Raw genomic sequence first — 18,940 nt, 5'->3', positions numbered from 1 at the left:
GGGTAGCTTCTCTAGGTGGTGTGTTTATTTGAGTGGGTAGGTGGGTGCACTCTGACTTGCTGGATGCGGTATCTTTGTGTGTCCCACGCCTGCCAAAGACCAGTTGTTTGTTGATTCTTGAAAATATGTTTTCAAGAACCGTCTCTCTCATTCTCTTACCAGTCCCTGTGACTAATCGAACTAGAAGATTTCAGAAGTTAGTTCACCTCTGACCCCACACAGCCAGTGTTATTTGTCAACTGTGAGCTGTGTGCAACAATATTCAAGTCCAGCATGTCCAGAGGGCATTCAGTGGTTGTCTCTATAGAGGTAAAGTCTGGGAAATAGTGCAGCCTTCACCAGCTACGAGGGCCACCAGTCCCACTGCACCAAAATATCCTCTTCTGGTCACGTACCGCTCTGGTTCTGAGCAGCATGCCAGAGTTTGGGAATTGGCGAAAAAGGCTGGCATGAGGGAGAAACTGTGACTGAGTTTAATTAACATGAGAGCTTCATTTCAATATCTCATTGATTTTTTTTCAATTTAAAAGGTTGATGCAAATGCACAGAGTTATGTGCATCACTTCTGGTTGTAGTAAAACAAAAATAATTATCAGGATACAACAAACATGGATTGTTTTCTGCAGAATAGTCTTTGCCTCAGAGCCTCTCTGGGTCTGTGTGTGCAGTGCAGAAATGAATATCAGAGAAAAGGAGAGATAAAAAAGGGAGGGAAATGTTAAAGGTAATTGTTCTGTTATCACTTGACGTGTTCCTCATTAAATGCCAGTCATGTTTGTTCTTGCTATGTAATTAACTGGCTGCGATGTGTTGCTCAGTACTGTGCGAGGATTGGCTGGCTCTGCACGGATGAGGCGGGGGATGAAAGGTGATTGGACGCAGTGTTGATGGCGGAGGTGTGAGCTCTGTATCCATGCTAGGAGCGTTCAGCTCAGAGGGAGAGGGAAGAGTGGAGGGAAGAAGGCGAGGAAATGATTTAGTGGCCGAACCGAAAGCTTTCTGTATTCCCTGATTTACATTAACATCCAGGGAAGGAAATGAGTACACCTAAAACCCCATGTAGTTTATTTTGTATGTCCACTTTTTAAACAGTGGAACATAATGCATTGATTTAGAATCCTGACTCAGAGCTTTGTTTATTTTCTTTTTTAGTTTCTAACATTGACTGTAAACCTGGGAGTTTTAAAGATGGGGACTTTTTATATTCCAGATGTTTGTATCTAAAGTGTGTACGTGCTCGTGTTTGTTTTCATTTACTGCGATTAACACCATACGGCCAAGCAGACCTCTCCCTTCGGCCACTGACACGCCGCAACAGGGCAAACGCTTAGCAAAGCCGTTTAGCCTCATTTGTGGACAATCTGCTCTTAATTTCAAGTTTGTTTCTTGTCTTACACTGTCTTTTTTTTAACTGATTGCTATTTGAGGAGTGATTTTCTGCAAATAATCAGGTGCACCCTGAATTTCCAGTACGGATACGTGTCTCTAATGCTGCAGTGCTCTCTATCCCTGTAACCACTCTGCTCTGTGTGAATGGCTCCAGGAGGAATACCAGGCTTCTCTCATTAAGACCAAATATTGGATTTCAGGGGTGATGAATGTCCACTGCAGACTCATAGAGGTCAATGCAGCTTCAGCAGCAAGTGAACATCTGTCATATTTGAAAGGAAATGGGATTGCAAATGGATCTCTTCTGTACTGCATGGCAAAGCAGGGAGAATATAGTCTTCTCAGTCAGATTGGTTTAGCTCTGTCAGTTGTTCAGGTGGAGATTATAGAAAATGTGATCTCATCTTGGTTATGTGGTCAGGTTAACAGCCCACTGTGAGTTTGATCTTGCGGAAGAATCCCAACCACAAATGACTTTTAGTCCTCTCATCACATCTGCTCAGTTTTTTATAATGCTGTATCATATTTGATATGACATAATTTACTTGAAGCTCAAACACATCACTAAACAGGTGGAGGTTGTAATGGTGCAGCGTCCCTAAAATGCCCCTTTTCATCCCTCGTTTGCGATGTGTCTGAGTCTGGATGCAGGGCTCAGGGGGTTAATCTGATATCTGCCCTCGCCTCCCCCCTCCTTCCTGCACCTGTGACCTTCAGAGGAGTGAAATGACGGAGGGCGGTGGGTGGAGGGTAAAATCTAGACTGGGCTCTTCACAGTAACCATGGTGAGAAGTGTCAGGTTGAGTCAGGCAGAGTGTGTGCCAGTGAAATTCAAGGTTTTGATCAGTGTAAAGAGGATATAACAGGGAGAGGAAACTGAAAAGCACAGGAGAGGGGGTGATGAATATACACAGAGGCAGAATATAGGAAGGGAGGGGAAGGTGATGGAAAAATACAGAAGGCAATGGATGTGTTTCTGAACCATGATAGAGCATTCCTGAAGAACACCTTGTTCTCATCTATAACAGTGTCATCATAACATGCAGTAGTATGAGAGTTTTGCAATGTTTCTATGGTAGTAGACTGAACCACAGCACGCCTGGTCTGAGTGGACAAACCCTGGACATGTAGCCTCGGGATCTGTGTCTCACAGTACCAGGGTCAGTGGGCTGCTGTAGTGAAATCTTTGAAAGTCATTCGTTTTTTCAAAAGACATGGATGGAAGACAGGAGGGATGGGAGGAGATGAGTGTACCTAAACGGTACAATTCATCACTGGCTTCTCTGCAAAGGCATGGGGCAAGCTGTCACCACTATGGTTGTGTGTGTGACTGAGATTGTGTCTTTATGTGTGTGCATGACGCACATGCACTAGCAGTTCTTGCCATGACTTATTAATGAGCTGGTATTGGTTTTCGCCTGTACTTAAGACTCAATTCCTCTCACTCTCTCTTGCAGCCCAAAGTGCCGAGTGCAGACTGGAGATATTCAGCCTCCCTGAGAGCGGGCGGTGTAATGCAGAGGTAAGCACCCCATTTATTTTTTTTACTCATCATACCTCACCACTCCCTTTCAGGATATTCTGTAAAGACCAAAAGACTGTTCCATAAACATCCCACCTGTTAAGATTTGGGCAAATAATTGAATCCTGCACCATTCTCTAACTCACTGATATTAAGCAGCCCCCATCCATTCCTCAACAGACACATTTTAACATAAGTATACAATTGATTCTGGGAGTCACAAATCCTCAAATCGTCTAGGAAATTAACTAATTAGTCCCTGAGCTCATTTTCCAGAAGCATGCTTTTACCTGAATATTATTTTAATGACTTAACAGAGGGTATGTAGTCAGGCGATAATGTTACTTTGAAGAGATTTCTTGCTGTTGGTGTGGATTTTGAGCTGACATTGAGGTCTAATGCACAGTCTAATCCAATTTTGACATTTCACTAAATCCTTTTTAGTTGCACAGGAGCGTAGGAGAGGTGGTAAATATGCACACAGAGGTATATGGAATAAGCAACATCAACATGAAAAGGGTACAGGATGTCCCAATGACTTGGCCACCAGGCAGCATATCTAAAAGTCTTCTAAGCCCATACCCTTCTTTGTATTAAAGAGCCAGGTGAGGCATTTAGGTTCACCTGTGAACCAATTCCAGGAAATAATATTATTTTTACCACTAGCTGTTGCTCAGGTGTAATTTCAGTGCTGGGACTTAGATTGGGATTTACAAATGAATGTAAAATACAGGAGAAGCAACATAGTAAGGACAAATGAAATATGATCTCCCAATATTTCCATAGACAGATGGAGGACTGACAGCAGGGAAAGGCAGGCAGAGAGGGGGGCAGTGATGGATGAAGGGCAGGTGGTCAGGTGGAAAGATAGCCTATCACAAACGTGGGGATTGCTGCATGACCACACCAGTGATTACATTACCCATAAGACACTGGGCTATTACCTGCTGTGAGATCAGATGGACCCAACCAAATCAAGGGTCATGCTAATGCGATGGCTCCATAATTAAACAAAAAGTCGCAGCCTTAATCAGTCCTCTCTAGACCTACCTTTTTTCCATCATTCCTGCTGTATGCGATCTTTCCACTTCCTTTAGATGGATATGGTGATTATACTTTTCCTGTATACTGTAGCCACATACTGTATATACTGTATGTATTCATGATGTTGTCAGATTAAAGACTTTGCACCATCTGAGTGTTGTTAATGATGCACAAATTCCCTCATAATTACAGCAGGGATTCATGAGAGTTAATGTGCTTGTGTTAACCAGTCTAACATGCTAAATCTGTCTGGTGACTCACCACCTCTGATGAGTTTCAACTTGACTATCCCTCCATGTCCCATTACCAAGCCCCCCCCCTGCTGATCATTTATAATCACAGCTTTAACAACAGATTTAGGATACCACATCCAAAATACCATGCAAAGGCAACAACCTATTTAATGATACATTTTCTGGTGGAATCCATAAGAATTTCCCCTTAACTGTGTTGTTTAGGAGGTTTTGTCTGAGTAGAAGAAGGTTTCAGCACTGGTAAAGGATGCTGAAGCCTGTGTTTACAGGCAGTTGGAGAAGATGGGAAGATGAGCAAGAAGGGCTGACATTAGCTGAAAGTGTATCATCATCAGTGTTTGCTATTAATATTTTATCACTGTACCTCAATGATGCTGTTGCTTAGCAGCACTTAAAATGGTTTCCATCTCCAAATCACGTTCGTTCTTTTTGCAGAGCCACTACACAAGATCAGAGTGGCGTTATTAGAATAATAATTTAACTAGGTTTAGAAGTTTTTGAATGTTTTTTATCTTTTTTATCTTCAATAGAATAATGAACCAAGTCTTTTAACTGCTAGTAACACACTGCATATTAAAAGTAACTATTACGGGTGGTGCAGCCCAACCATAGAAAAACATTTCACACCATTCCCTCTCTGGTTAGATATTCTGTTCATGTCTAGGGTAATGTTGGTTCCTCCCTCCTTATTTAGATGATATCAGAGAGCAGCAGACCATTATAAAGATACACAGGTTACACCTGGATCTTGAGTATTAAAATCTTAATGTCAGAGATGGAAAATATTACCCTTCCCTTTTCTAGTTAAGGTATAGGCAGAGAAAGGGAAGAGTGGTTTGTTGCAGCATTTCTGTTGCTGTGTACTGCACTACAGAGAGTGTGGAGTTTTTCAGTAGAGGGGAGGGTGATAAAATCCCACAGAGCGAGTGTGAAAATGTAAGAACAGCCATCTGTAATCCATAATCCAGAGAATGCCAGGAACATTTAGGGTGAATACTTTTAATCCTAATCTGAATATTGCATTTCGGGGATTGTGGCTGCTGTACCCCCAACAAGTCCCCACACACTGAGTACATTGGGTCGAACTTGTGCATTATAGAAAACATATGGTTATGAGACGGTTACATATGTGAAACAATCACCACATAGAGTTTCCCAAGGTATTATATGATGTGTATGGGAGTCTTCTGTTATAGACTTTGCCTATTTACCATGGCATAAAAAGTACAATGTGAAAACATTTTCAGTGTGTAATATATGCATGTTTGTCTTTTCTGTTCCAGCTCGGTGCATATGGAAGAGTCCTCAGTGATGCAAGGAGCCCAAGGGGTCCTGGTTCAGAACTGGCCCACTGCATCCAGTGCCGCTGGTAAGAGAGCTTCTCTCACCTAAACCAAACAAAACCAATTCAAATGCAGGCTTAGGCACAGATAGAAAAAAAAAAAAAAATGAGAGGTCTGCTTGGTGAACAAGGAACAAGCCCACTCCTAAAGCTCTAAAATACTGTCAGCCTATGTTAGTGCATATGACACAGATTTACAGACATTACCAGCCAAGACTTCTTTCTTTTAACAACAACTGTACATTCCTCGAGTGCTTGTTTAAACACGAAAGATTAATAAAATGACGAAAACAGAGATATCAGATACGAGATCGCCCCAGCCCACTCCTAACACTTCCCACTGCTGCAGGGAGCGGAAATGACACACGCTACGTAGGCGTAGATGGATATCTCTGCTCGCTGAATCAGGAAGGGAGACAATACGGAGAAAAAGAGGGAGAGAAAGAGAGTCAAAAGTCGATTGGATTATCAGCAAAGTGTTTACAGAGGCATAAACCACTGAGCCACAGAGGACAAACATTAGAGAACACATTAGAGAAGAATAATAAAACACAATTACATTCTCCCCCCTCTCTTTATGTGGATCTCTCTCATTCTCCAGCTCTTTCATACACACAATCCCAAAGACCAAATTAGGAATGGGTGATGTGAGCAACAATAATATTACATTTTCAATATTGTAATATGATTTAAGCTTTCAATAATATGATAAATGGACTTCAAACTTACTTATAATCTGTGCATTAAATATTAGTGCTTTACATTCAACAAGCCACTGAGTGAAACAGTAGAAACCGTTTCCTGGTGATAGCTTTTAATATTTCTCCCATGTAGGAGAATTTAAGCCATCAGGCATTTCAGTTGCATGGAATTGCATATTTGAGTCAAATGCAAAGTGATATTCAGAACAAAACAGTAATTATTGGCAGCGCTGCCATTAAGCAGCTGCAGGCGAGTGACGCATGTGGAAGTGTCAACTTCGCTCGTTGCTTGATAATCATTCAGTCTAAATTTAGCCACATTATTGCTTTTGCAGGTATGCTGAATATTTTGAGTGTGGAAAAGACATGTGGCACCTTGCTCATACTGCAATACTGGTGCTTTATACTTATTATGGTATGTAGCTATTGTTGCACTTTGTAGCAAGAACTTTACAGGAGACATACAGGAAAAGAATGTTTTTTTTATCCATCTGACCTTCACCAGGCTGGAAAAGTCCTCACACAAAGCACTGCAAAGGAGCTCTTTAGAAACACTTCTTGATGTTTTGTAAGAACAGTCACAATGAAGAATAACACAATTCCAAATGACAGCTTACTCAATGCTAAATGCCATTTCACAGACATTGTAAAGTGAATGTCACTGATGCTACATACCCTGCCTCAAGATTTATGACCAAATATGCACTGCTTGCACAGAGTCAGCGCCCTTCATGCATTAAGAAGAATTCAGATGTCAACTCTTGACTTTCCTCATGATGACATGGAAGTGAAAATGTCAAAGTCAAAATGGATTAAGAGTGAAATAGAGGAAATAGTAGCCTTGTAGAGGATAATGAAGAAGGCTGCAGGTTAGATATCTAGACGGATGTACGTATATATCATGAGAAGACTTGGGTGAGGATGGCGCAATTAAGTTTAGATAAAGAGGCCATTTGTTTTAATTAAGAATGTAGAGATGGCCTGTTCAGTCTTTTATAGACAGGAAGGCGGTGGGGCTGGGCAGGCAGACAAACTACCCACACACTAACTACTGTCCCTTCCTCTCCACACGCACACACACAGCCTCCTCCGCTCTGCCATCGATTTCTTGCCTTGGCTGAGGACTTACAGCCTGGAGGCACTTCAAAACATGAGAGATAGAAAGATAGATAGAAAGATAGATGGAGAGAGAGGCAGCAGAACAGGCAGCAGTGACGTCTTTAGGGTGGGTCAGCGGTAACGAGATCAGCTGGTGAGGATTTAAGGTGGTCTAATTAAGCCGCGGCAGTTCAAGAACACATTGTGTGCACGCTAATCTTGCTTTACCCCAGGGCTAGCTGTCCCCTCTTTATCTCATTGTTGGCCAGGATAAGAATGGAAATATTAGCTGAGGGCTATATAATCCTCAGGTTACATTTAAGGGTTGGATTAAGGATACTTCTGGGTGAAGAATGTCACATAATATGAAAAGCATTTACCTCTAAAGCTCGCTGTCTGGAGGATAAGATTTAGAAAGATTTGTGTTCTGACTCTTGTTTGTTCTGTTTATCACTTCCCAGAAAAAAAGATTTATGGAGATATTGATTCAATGTGGCCTGTCACATCACTATGAGTCATAGTCTGTGCTATTTATAACCAAATCATCCTGTTTGTTAGGCAGGCTGTGGTCCTTAGGTGGGGAGCAGGAGTATATGGGAGTTTGGTTTTGTTGCTGTACCTACAGGGCGCTGTTCTGCCTCATGGTCTATTTTTTACTTCAGTGTAAAACTCGGAGGTACAGCCGACAACGCCCCTGTTTCCTCCTCTCTGGTTTTTCAAGCGTGTGGATTTGTGTGTTGCTGTCAATTTGTGTCTGTGTCGTTCCATCTTGTTTTTGTGTGTGTGTGTGTGTGTGTGTGTGTGTGTGTGTGTGTGTGTGTGTGTGTGTGTGTGTGTGTGTGTGTGTGTGTGTGTGTGTGTGTGTGTGTGTGTGTGTGTGTGTGTGTGTGTGTGTGTGTGTGTGTGTGTGTGTTTTGGCTGCCTGCTTTGTGTGCCGCTCCCGCTGTGACAGATGGAGCGCAGCCCACGCCCAGATTAACAGACCCACATTAATGAAATCAGGGTTTCTGCTTGCTGTCGATCTCTCTCTCTCTCTCCCTATCTGTTCCTCATTCCCTCTATGTGTTCCTCCTCTGTTTCTCCTTCTATTTCACAGCTTTTTCTCTAAACCAAGGGCACGTAGGGATTCAGAGAGAACAGTGCAGAATTTCAAGCATCCCCTGGAGAGATGGACAGAGAGAGACAGAGAGAGAGAGAGAGAGAGAGAGAGAGAGAGAGAGAGAGAGAGAGAGAGAGAGAGAGAGAGACAGAGAGAGAGAGAGAGAGAGAGAGAGAGAGAGAGAGAGGAGAGGAGAGGATGGTTTGGAAAGTTAGAGAATAAGCAATGCAGGATAAAATGATAGAGGAACACAAGTGATGGACATTAACTGTTTGGGTCAGAGTGACAAAGAGTAAAGCTGATTGATTGTAGCAAAGTCTGCAAATGGAAGAGAGAGGGAGCTGTATGAGGCGGCTGTTGCTAGGGGAGAGTGGTTAGACTAGACAGAGAGGGAGAGAGAGAGAGAGAGAGAGAGAGAGAGCTTGCAGCATTATTCTCCATCAGCACAAGCACTGTCACCATGACTCCTACCAATGTCCTACTGCCTCACTGGAGGATGCAGTTTCCACGGCAACCATTCATGGCCCCTGATATTGGCAGAAGAGAGAGGGAGGGAGGGAGGGAGGTGGGGCTGTTATATAGCAGGGAGTGCAAACATATGGTGGGGGACAAAAGGTGCTGAAAGAGGGGGTAAATATGGGGAGAGAAAAAGCTGACTGTGGCGTCAGGTGAAGGACGAGACAAAGGGAGGTGTTTACTGAAATGCACATACATAAGCAAAACAACGCATGAGGTAGGGACAGGGTCACAGAGGGAGGGGTGTGTTTGCAAAGTGACAGTTGGAGGTAAGAGGTGTAAAGTGGTGGCAGGAAGAGGGTTGAGTAAGAGAGAGTGACCTACATTCACTGGGGCGGTGGTGTACTGCAGAGGTGGATGCAGGTTTACTGTTTCCCTCATCTCCCCAGATCGCACACACACATACACACTGAAACATATTCACAGAGGAGCAGTTAGTGGCTGATTTGATTTAGGTTAACAGTAATCAACTGCAGCGGGCACCTGTCGGGGCAAGAGTAGACTCAAGGGTGGGCAATAGGCAAAGTGAGGGGAAGAAAATGTACAGAGATGATGGAGGAAAAGGTGGACAAGAGGATGCTCTACTGCTTCAATGCTTCAGGGCTCGGCTATATGAGCCTTAATGAAGCATCAAGGAGCATGACCTCATTAATTTCCTTTTACTTTATCTTTGTCAGAGTTTGTGTAAGAACTTTTTGATGGATTTCTCTGAGTGATGGATGAAAAGAGACAAAGAAGAAGAAGAATAACAAACTGAAAGTTGATTAAATTCAAGGTTTGGTATCTTACTTTAGAGCTGCAGTCTTTTCATGAAAGTGGTGCAAAAAGATATTTGGCACAACCAGCAAGGCAAGGTAGAACAGTCTGGAAGCTGTCACTGTTCCTGCTTCTGAATCCCCCCCCCGCCCATCTGTTTCCTGTTTCCCACTTCAGTTATTTGTTTCCCTTTTATTGTCACTCTATTTTTTTTGTTCCCACATGGCGCTCTGTGAGTCTTTAGATATCTTTCCAGCTCTCTTCCTCTCTTAAACACCTGAGAATAAATCAATTTCTCCATTTCTTATGTTTCCTAGCAAGTACACATACAAACATAAATGCACACAAGCACACAAATCTCTCACACTAACTGTAGACCTACATTTGGTTTATTTATATTGTGTTGGGTCCTGTCACTTGGGAATGGTTGTGTCCACCATCTGCCACATGATCCATCTGGGAACAGACAGCAAGGTGCTCAACCTGGCATGAAACCCAAACAGACACACAAACACAAAATATTGCACTCAAATATGCATATGCATGGGGCATAATTGCTGTTAAAAACAAGCCGCATAAAATCTTTATTGTATGATTAGAAAAAACAGGTTCATCCCCGTTTCTCATTTACTGTTAGCAGATTGGGAAATAGGTGGTTATGTATGCAGGCAAAACACATTAATTCTACTTTCATCTCCCAGGCATATCAGTGAAAAAAACAACACAAGAATAAGAGTCAGGTTTTGAATAGACAGTCTTATCAAAACAGACACGCTGCACAGCAACTTAAAGGACACAGGTGCTCTCTGAAAAGGGTGTGGTCTCAGCTGTTTACTATCATAAGAATCATAGTCTTCTCCACCACTGCAGTCTAGGGGGAAAATAAACAGAATCCCACCTTTCCATTATTTTTTATCAGTTTTTACCCTTGCCTTCACCCTCCTTTGTGGTGGCAAGCATCAAGTTTCATATCTGCATCCTTGCACTTCCTGGCCCCTCTCCTTCCTCGTCCTCCTCCTCCTCCTCCTCCTCCTCCTCCTCCTCTTCAGCTCCTTATGTAACGCTGCACTGCGCTCCACTGCGCTTCTGCCCAACTGGCCGACGGTAGGGCGAGACAAGGGGATGAATAAAGTAGACGTGGCAAAATGGAGCTTTGGTGATTTTAAGCGGCTGTGAAAAGCTCGGGGCGGAGCAGGGGAGCGAAGAGTCAGTCACACGCAGAGAAGCAGGACTGAAGACTCCAGAGATCAGACTCAGGGTTGAAAATCACAATCTGTAATGCAAAACGATTGATCACATCGGCTCGTGTCGCTCCAGCATTTCAAATAGGGGGTTTAAAATTGTGCAAGTCACAGATACATAGAGAGAGTAATGGAGTTGGAGGCAACAACATGAAACAAATGCTCGTCTCTAATGTGCCTGGCAGTTATCATTGACGGACGAGCTGTTTAATACCCAATCACATTAATGTTACCATAAACACTGATAGGCATGATTAAGACTTTTGTCAATAACTGGAAGGGACGGGTGTTAGCTGGCTGAGTTTCACGCAAGATTAGTTTAAAGGTCAGGGGAAATGAGCGATGCAGGGAGAGAGAGAGAGGGTGTCAGGGGAAAGAGAAGGAGGGAGGTAGGAGTGGAGAGGAGAGAGGAAGTTTTGCTCTGCAACAGCCATCAACAAATCAGATTGAAGCCATGGCTGTGTAGAGATCAGTTTGGGCGAGTCCGTTACTGTTACCGTTAAGGAGGAGACGCAGAGAGGAGGCAAAGGGCAAATCAAGTGGGAATAGACATGCAGTATAAGGACACTTAAAGAGGTTAAATATAGAGGGAAATGGTGCATAGCTGGGAACAAAGGGCAAATGCCATATTGTTCATATTGTGTGTAATATCACAGTTAAATCTGGTCTTAGAAGTGGTTTTTAAAATCTAACAAAAGCAAAGCAGTGAGGACAATTATGATATGACCTTTTCAGCTGCAGCAGAGTGTAACACAGCCGGACTGCAGTGTGTCCCATGATTTTGTTTTGTCTTATATTTAAATAAGGCATTAGACATGGACCCTTTCGAGAGATTTACACTGCCCTGACTTACCCCTTTCTGTTTGTCTGCTCCCAGCATGACTCATCACTCTCGGGGGTGTTGTTTTGTTTATGTCTGTACGTTTACATGGGGGCACTGGTGCCTCATCAAGTTCCCACATTGAGTTAGACAGGTAATTTTTTAGAGGCAAGAGGGTGGACACTTTAAAGCATATAACAGCAGTATTCTATACTTTTTTCATTTAGCATTTTTGTGCCCCCTTTTCTTCTGTTTCTGCCTTCCTTTTGAGATGATAAAAACAGGGTCATGTTTCTGCTCAGGGAGTCAGATGAGGACTTATCAACTGAGGGAAGACTCTCGCCTCGTAAATGAATGTGACTCTGGCTGTCTCTGTGTCTCCATGTGGAGGAAGCAGCGACTGAGATCTAGCCTGTCCCGTCCTAATCTCCTCAGTCTCTTTGTCAACCTCTGTCTCCTCTCTGCGGCTCTCGCAGCTGTGTTGTCGCAGTCGGTGGAAGTATGCGAGCTTTTTGGGGAACAGCGATGTGAAACAATTCAAATGCATGACCCACTTAATTTTTGTACGACAGTCCCAGTCTGATTACATAAATATGTGAGGGAAAAAAACATGCTGTTGAGAATGACAATTGTGACTAGGGCTGCAATGCACACATTTTTTCATTTATGAAAAATTTGATCAATTAATCAGCTTTTAGATGGGTCTAAAATGTAAAGAAAAATGTAAGAGAAATAGCCTTCACAATTTCCTAAAGTTGAGGTAATGTTAGATTTCTTGTTTTGCTAATCAGCAGCCTAAACTCCAACTGTTCAGTTTACATTTTCATAAAAAGACCGAGACAATTAGCAAATCTTCCATTGGAGAAGCTGGCACCTTTAAGCTCCCAAAGTATTAAAAAAAAACTTAAATGCCATTGTCTGCGTCAACTTGGACAGTTTCCCTGCATAAAGAGGAGCTTTACGTCAGCTTGTTCCTGTATGACTGATCAGGATTGTATGCCAAGGGGGAAACATCATGTTTGCCATGGATTTACTTTGTGAATCCTTCTCTGTGAGCAGTTCTCACAGAGCGTTGTAAATGCTAAAATATGGAAGGGGGGGGTGATTTCTGAATCAAGGACCTCATACATTTCATCATATTAATTTCAGTTACTTATGTCTGCATTAGGTTTTATATTTCATGTGGTTGCATTAGTATAAAACAAACACATTCACAACATATGAGGATCCTTTACTGTCTCACTGATGGTCCATCTATCCCAATGGTCACTTGAATGGGAAAATAATTCACCTGACAGTACATAGAAAAGGGAAAAAAATACAAATAAAAAATCAGAACACTATATCCAAACTTTCTGTCAAAAGATTTTCTAACAGACATGACAGCATGAAGAAGACTCGAACCAAAGGAAGCGGGTGTATTTTAAGACTGGCGCGGTGACAGTGAGTTAAGATAAGCTAGAAGGCTGGTATCCTCTACCCTGGGTTCTGCATGAGGTCAGGCTTCTCCTTCCAGACACTGTTCCTTCTGGTTGGATGGCGCCATGCTCAGTTAAATCTCCCCTTTGGAAAGAACTCAGAAAAGGAGTCAGAGAAATAAAAGGAATATGTGAGGCAAGTGTGGCAAGTAGGTCACTGCTGTGTGGAAAGATTCAAAGGGACAGGAGTATGCTTGTAGACTGTATACAGTTTTATACTGCACATAGACATAGTGTATATAATTACACAAACCCACACAATAAAGTAAGTTACTGATGTATAGACTGCAAATACTTGTGAGGCTATTGGGGTTCTCAGCAAACCCAGTCACCTTAGGGGACAGTTTACTGGTTCAGCTCCTTGAACCTGAAATGTACCTTTGCAAACATTGTATGCAAACACACAAGGACTTTGTATATCTGGCATAAGAATTAGATTGTCCAATAAAAGTAAAATGTAGCTTTTCTTGCATCCCGTTATCACCTTTCTCAGCCTTTAAGATGAAGGACTTAATGTTTCATCACACAGTGCCACGGATGTTAGCTTTGGCCAGGAGGGAGTCTTTGATTCATGGCCCACTTAGCAGTCTCCTCTCGGAAACCTCCCATTAAGTTCCACCTCCTCCAACCTTTTATAACATGTCATGGCTGCTTTTCATGGAAAGAGACTCATTAATGATCAATTTAGATTTTTACAGTGGCTGCCGTGGACGTCATTGAAGCCTCCCTGCAGTCAAAGTTTTGAAAACGCGGCTTAGAACTATATGAAAACAGAGGTTTTGAGCCCAATACGTGTTATAATTGCCACTTAATGTGTTGTATGATCAAGAAAACATTGTGGTTGTTTTTTGTAACCATATCTGTTTGAAACAAACAATAACCTATCATCTATCTTTTCTTGTGTCTTACAGATCCTGAAGGGGGAGAGGTGTCTCCTCCAATGGGTGCTGGCGTAGACAGCAACAGTTGGCACTTTCGCTATGGCCCCGGCGGTCCTGGTGCCCCCCCACAGCACCTGAAACCTGGCGAGGTTCCCCCAGAAGCCTTCATCATTCCCGGCTCCCCCGCCATAATATCCATCAGACAGAACCAGGGCGGAGAGGACGACAAGAGCGATTTCATCACCTTTGGAAAGAAGGAGGAGGCCAAGAAGAAGAAGAAGAAGAAGAAGGAGAAGAAAGACAAGAAGGATAAGGGGAAGGATGATGGAGATGAGTAGAGGAGCAGAAAGAGAGAATAGCAAAGAAGTAAAGGGCGTTGTTAAAACAGAGGTACCAACCAAAGTCCATTGGGCAAATAGAAAATGTGGAAGCTAAATGTTCCAATTTATTGTATTACCTATTTTCACTGATAAAATTCTAAAGTTCATTCTGTTTTACGAAACTGGCCTTACCAAGATTGATTTTACCTTCAGTCCCTTACTAAGGTAAATTATATCTTGCCTTGATAAACAACAAAATGATTGATTTTATCTCCATGCCCCTATGTGCCTAAACACCCTGAGTCAACTTACGTCAGTCATCCTTTTCAACAACAAACGACTGCTCTTTGGCCTCGTCTTGGATTTTTTTCTCCCTTTACCCACTGGGCATGTTGGCACCTCTGTCTTACCCCCTCCCCAACTATGATGTGTAAACCATTCTCTCTGAGAGCAGACAAATACTTTGTATAAGAACAACGAAAAGCTCTGTGCCAGCTGAGGAAAAGAAGAACGACAAAGAAGATTGAGACAGATGTCTGTCATCTGGAGCTGGACACACACTACTTGTAAATAGCACAGAAGAGAGTCACTGAAACTAAGGCTAACATGACACTGCTGCAGATTCCGCTGGTATTTACCAACAGTGTTTCCTGAGATCTCAATAAAACCCCATGCACACAAGCATGCTCACACATTCAAACATGCATACACACTCTTGCCATGACAAAGTAGACATGGAAAGCACTTGAGACCGAAAGAGAGGGAGAGAAAAAAAAGGAGAGGAAGTCAACTCACATCAAGGAAATGTGCTTAAAACTAGACACTGCAAGCTTTTTGCCCTGCACAGTCGCCTATGCGGTACACATGTGTTCATCAACTCTCTCAGGATGGAAGCAGTCATCCTTTGCAGTCACTCTGTATTTGCTCACAGCATTTTGAAGGACACAGACAGCTTCTTCTCCAGCCAGAACCTCGATGGAGGAATGCAGAGAGCAACGGAAAGATGGAGAGATGAGAGAATACCTCAATTTCTCCTGAGGACCACAGAGGGGAGAGTCCAGCTGAGCTGGCATGTTACTCCGCTTTCAGAGAGTAAACTATGATGAAACCTTAAAGAATACTAGGAGAGTCTCGAGATTTTGTCAGCACCATCTCTTCTCCCCTACCGCAGCAAAAGCCTGATGCTTTCTGCTTTGAATGTTTGGTAGCAACCAGTCCTTACCTGATAACTTTGAGTTTACAAATGCTCACCTGCTTGTACCTGCCCCAAGCTGCCACGAGCCATCCTCTCCTCCCCCGACTGCCTTTTCCCTACTGTCACCCATCCCACTGACTGCCTCTTCATGTGATGATGAAGTTTGTGGACTTGATCTGTTTTCATTTATTCTCTAAAGAGATTCACTATCAAATACATTTTTTTCTTCCTCATAGCTTTAACTGCATTTTGCGTGTCATGCCCACCCCCATTTACCCACAGACACTGCACCTAACCCTCGCACAGACCCCCTGCAGACCCTGCTGCTCTGAACATTGTGGTGTGCTGAGAACAGCATGGAGTAATGTGGATGAGGCCAGGGGAAGCCCGATCAGGGGGTTGGGGAGGGGGTCTACACCCTGAACTCTTGTCAGATGTCTCTCTAAGTGCACAACGGTTCAGTGCTTTTAACTTGCGAGTTCCACAGTACGCTGTTCATTTCCTATTTGTAGCCACTGATGAGAGGGGACCAGGTGGGATGAGGCTGATTACAGGGGTGGAGGACTGGGAGAAAGTGAGGGGATAGGTGCCGTGGGCTGGCCCTCCGCCTCCATGTACAAGAGAAGAAAGTTGTTCTCCAAGTTGATTGTTTAGGATCGTCGACTCACATATTAGCTTTTATGTACGCTGTAAATGTAGCGTAGACTTTTCATAGATTGTCTCTACATTGGTAATTAAAACCTGCTAAAAATATGGGCATCTTTAGGGATTCCCATCCCTCAGCTATATCCCACCAATCCTCTCTCAGGAGGTCTTTAAAAATGGGGGTGCACACACTCCTCAAGACCTGCTTCTGTTGGTTCCCCTCCCCTGCCTGTAACTTGTTGCCACGTCCCCAAAGTTTTGCGGCTCTGTATGACGTCACTCCATTAAGTGGCTGCTGCATGTACTGCTCTAAGGAAACACATACTATATAGAGAAATATATATATAAATAGATAGATGGCTATGATTTTATTCTTTTGTATCATCATTTTTCTTCATTACTCGCACAGGAGATATTTCTATGTACTTCTGTCTGCCAAACATCTATGTACTACAATCTTCACGCTCCACAGATGTTGTATGGCATCCACTAAACCTCTTTAGATATTTGTAAATGCTATAGTGTGATACCTTTCAACGCAAGTTTATTATTTTTCTTTAACCAACTATGATTTTTGCTTTTGAGAATAAGCAAAGCAAGAAAAAAAGAAAAAAAAAACACTTTGTGTCTGGCTTTGACATGACGATCTAACTAACACTGTAATATTGTAACTGAAATATGTATGATCCTATGATGAGCTATCACTTCCCTTTCACTCTAGGAAAAATGAAAATGACAAAAAAAATCCAGTGTAAAAAAAACGTATATGTATTGTATGCTTGTGTTTAGTGAGTGTTCATGCTGTCATTCTTTCCCAATGTATGGTGGTGAACTATGGTGGCAATGTGCTGTCCTTAATGGACTGGCCCAGATCTGTTGTAAAATCCTTTTTTTGTACACCCGCTCATCAACTGTGACAGTGAAGTAGTGAATTTCATTTATTTCATTTACTTTCTGACTATTTTTTATTTTACCTTAATGGATACAGTGGTAATGTGTTTTGTTTATAAATCACTAATAAAGTTTTCTTTCTTAAAAATCAGTGTGAATTTATTGTCTTCGGGCTACTTGGGTGTGTCCATGTGAGTATGAGTGTGTGTTTGTGCTTGTGTGTCTGGGCCATTTTCTGTCTTTTTTCCAATAGCAGCTTGACATGATTGAAAACACAGAATTGAACATAATTTTTGCTTTGTGAAGACAAATAATCTGTAATTTTCAAATACTGTAGGAATAACATTATCTTTAATAAAACTTTATAATGATCCTTAATTAGAAATCAGTATCAAAGCTATACTTATTTTTAGAGGAAGCCTGTATCTCAGTACAACACCCCAGAAGGGTGGGAAAGAATCAATCAGGAGAAAGATTGCATCTCTTCACATCAGTTCACAAACTATCTGAGGCTGTACTCATCTATCACACATGCTCACATCCTACTTCAGCACTGACAAGCACTCAGATGAGAGACATGGACAGAATGACCTACCCAGCACTGATCCCTAATTTCTCTTTGTTGAAAGCCATGGTCACAGATGGTCCTAACAGTCCCTTGTGAAAAGAAGCTTCCAGACGCAGTATAATTTAATAGAGTGGCTTAGTGGATTTATTGTATCCCAGTGGGCAAGTGCTGAAAAAATGATCACAATAGAGCCACATCAGCCATGCTGGCCCAGATAATACGCAGCATTGATAATCAATATTTGTATCCATTCATCTGCTCTGGCAGCTCAATAATTTCTAAAGGGTCATTTAGAGCACTATGAACTAGAACAGATTTCACATTTTGTTGTTTTGTGTGTCCTAATTAAGGGCAACAATTAAATAGGTGTGTTTGTACCTTCTTGTGTTTTTACTTTGATTCTTCTCTTACAATAATAAGTACAGAAATAAGACAATATACAGTATAAAGTCAGTGAAGTCTTCATCTCCTCATCACGCATTAAAAGGAAGGGAGTTTGCAATGAGGGAGGTTCAAGAGTTCATGCTTTATTCCTGCAAAAATGCATCTCTTTCTTTATTTCATTCTCTCTAGGAGACAGACAGGAGTTGTTTCTATGGTTACAGCTATTTGGGGAATAGTCTCTATGGCAACAGCCTTATATACTTAGCAGGAGGGAAAACAGTAGGGTTCAAAAGGATGGGGTCAAGGTGTGTGTGAGTGGGTGTGTCCTCACAGACAGCAGGATGACTATAAATGTTGTTTGATGATGCAACACCACAAAAAGTGTCTCTGACTCCTTACTGACATTTTACTGATAAGAACAGCGGGTTCAGGGAAGAAAAACACTTTAAGAAAAAACACCCACACATTTAAAATGACTACACTTACTTATTCCCATGAGCATTCACAGAACGCACCCTGGCCTGACTGTGAATTTTGGCTCACTTGAGTTATGCAAACAAATTAACAAACAAGCAAACTGGCTCAGTGTGCAGACAAGTAGCCTGCAGTGTTTGGTCTGCAGAGCAGTGAATCTCTGGCTAATGAATATGGATATATATTATGGCAGAGTGAGCAGAGCCAGGCAAGCAGAGCAGTGGACCACTGCGGAGCCTTTTTATGTGCTACATTCCAAAGAGACAAATAATATAAACCACTTTTAGCAAACATAACTGTATGTATATTTATGTTTAAGCTA

At 42.3% G+C, this 18,940-nt stretch overlaps 2 protein-coding genes across 11 annotated transcripts in view; both read left to right on the top strand.

Annotated features, from left to right (window-relative positions):
• Nucleotides 1-17,340, top strand: part of LOC138597932 (protocadherin alpha-C2-like) — a 139,240-nt gene extending 121,900 nt beyond the window's left edge. For all 10 annotated transcript variants that reach the window (XM_069669509.1, XM_069669510.1, XM_069669506.1 and 7 more), the window contains exons 2-4: nt 2,847-2,911; nt 5,493-5,578; nt 14,172-17,340. In XM_069669509.1, the coding sequence (XP_069525610.1) occupies nt 2,847-2,911; nt 5,493-5,578; nt 14,172-14,479 (459 nt within the window). In that variant the 3' untranslated portion in view covers nt 14,480-17,340. The remainder of the gene's footprint in view (nt 1-2,846; nt 2,912-5,492; nt 5,579-14,171) is intronic.
• The window catches only part of LOC138597933 (protocadherin gamma-C5-like), a 456,071-nt gene that overhangs the window by 113,288 nt on the left and 323,843 nt on the right, over nt 1-18,940 (top strand). The window lies entirely within an intron of this gene.

This window comes from Semicossyphus pulcher, unplaced genomic scaffold (assembly GCF_022749685.1).
Source record: "Semicossyphus pulcher isolate SPU_LCO1_2020_fin unplaced genomic scaffold, fSemPul1.0.p SCAF_2, whole genome shotgun sequence".
Taxonomy (NCBI): Eukaryota; Metazoa; Chordata; class Actinopteri; order Labriformes; family Labridae; genus Semicossyphus; species Semicossyphus pulcher.
Note: the sequence above shows the minus strand (reverse complement) of the source record. Positions and strands in the feature narration are given on the sequence as shown.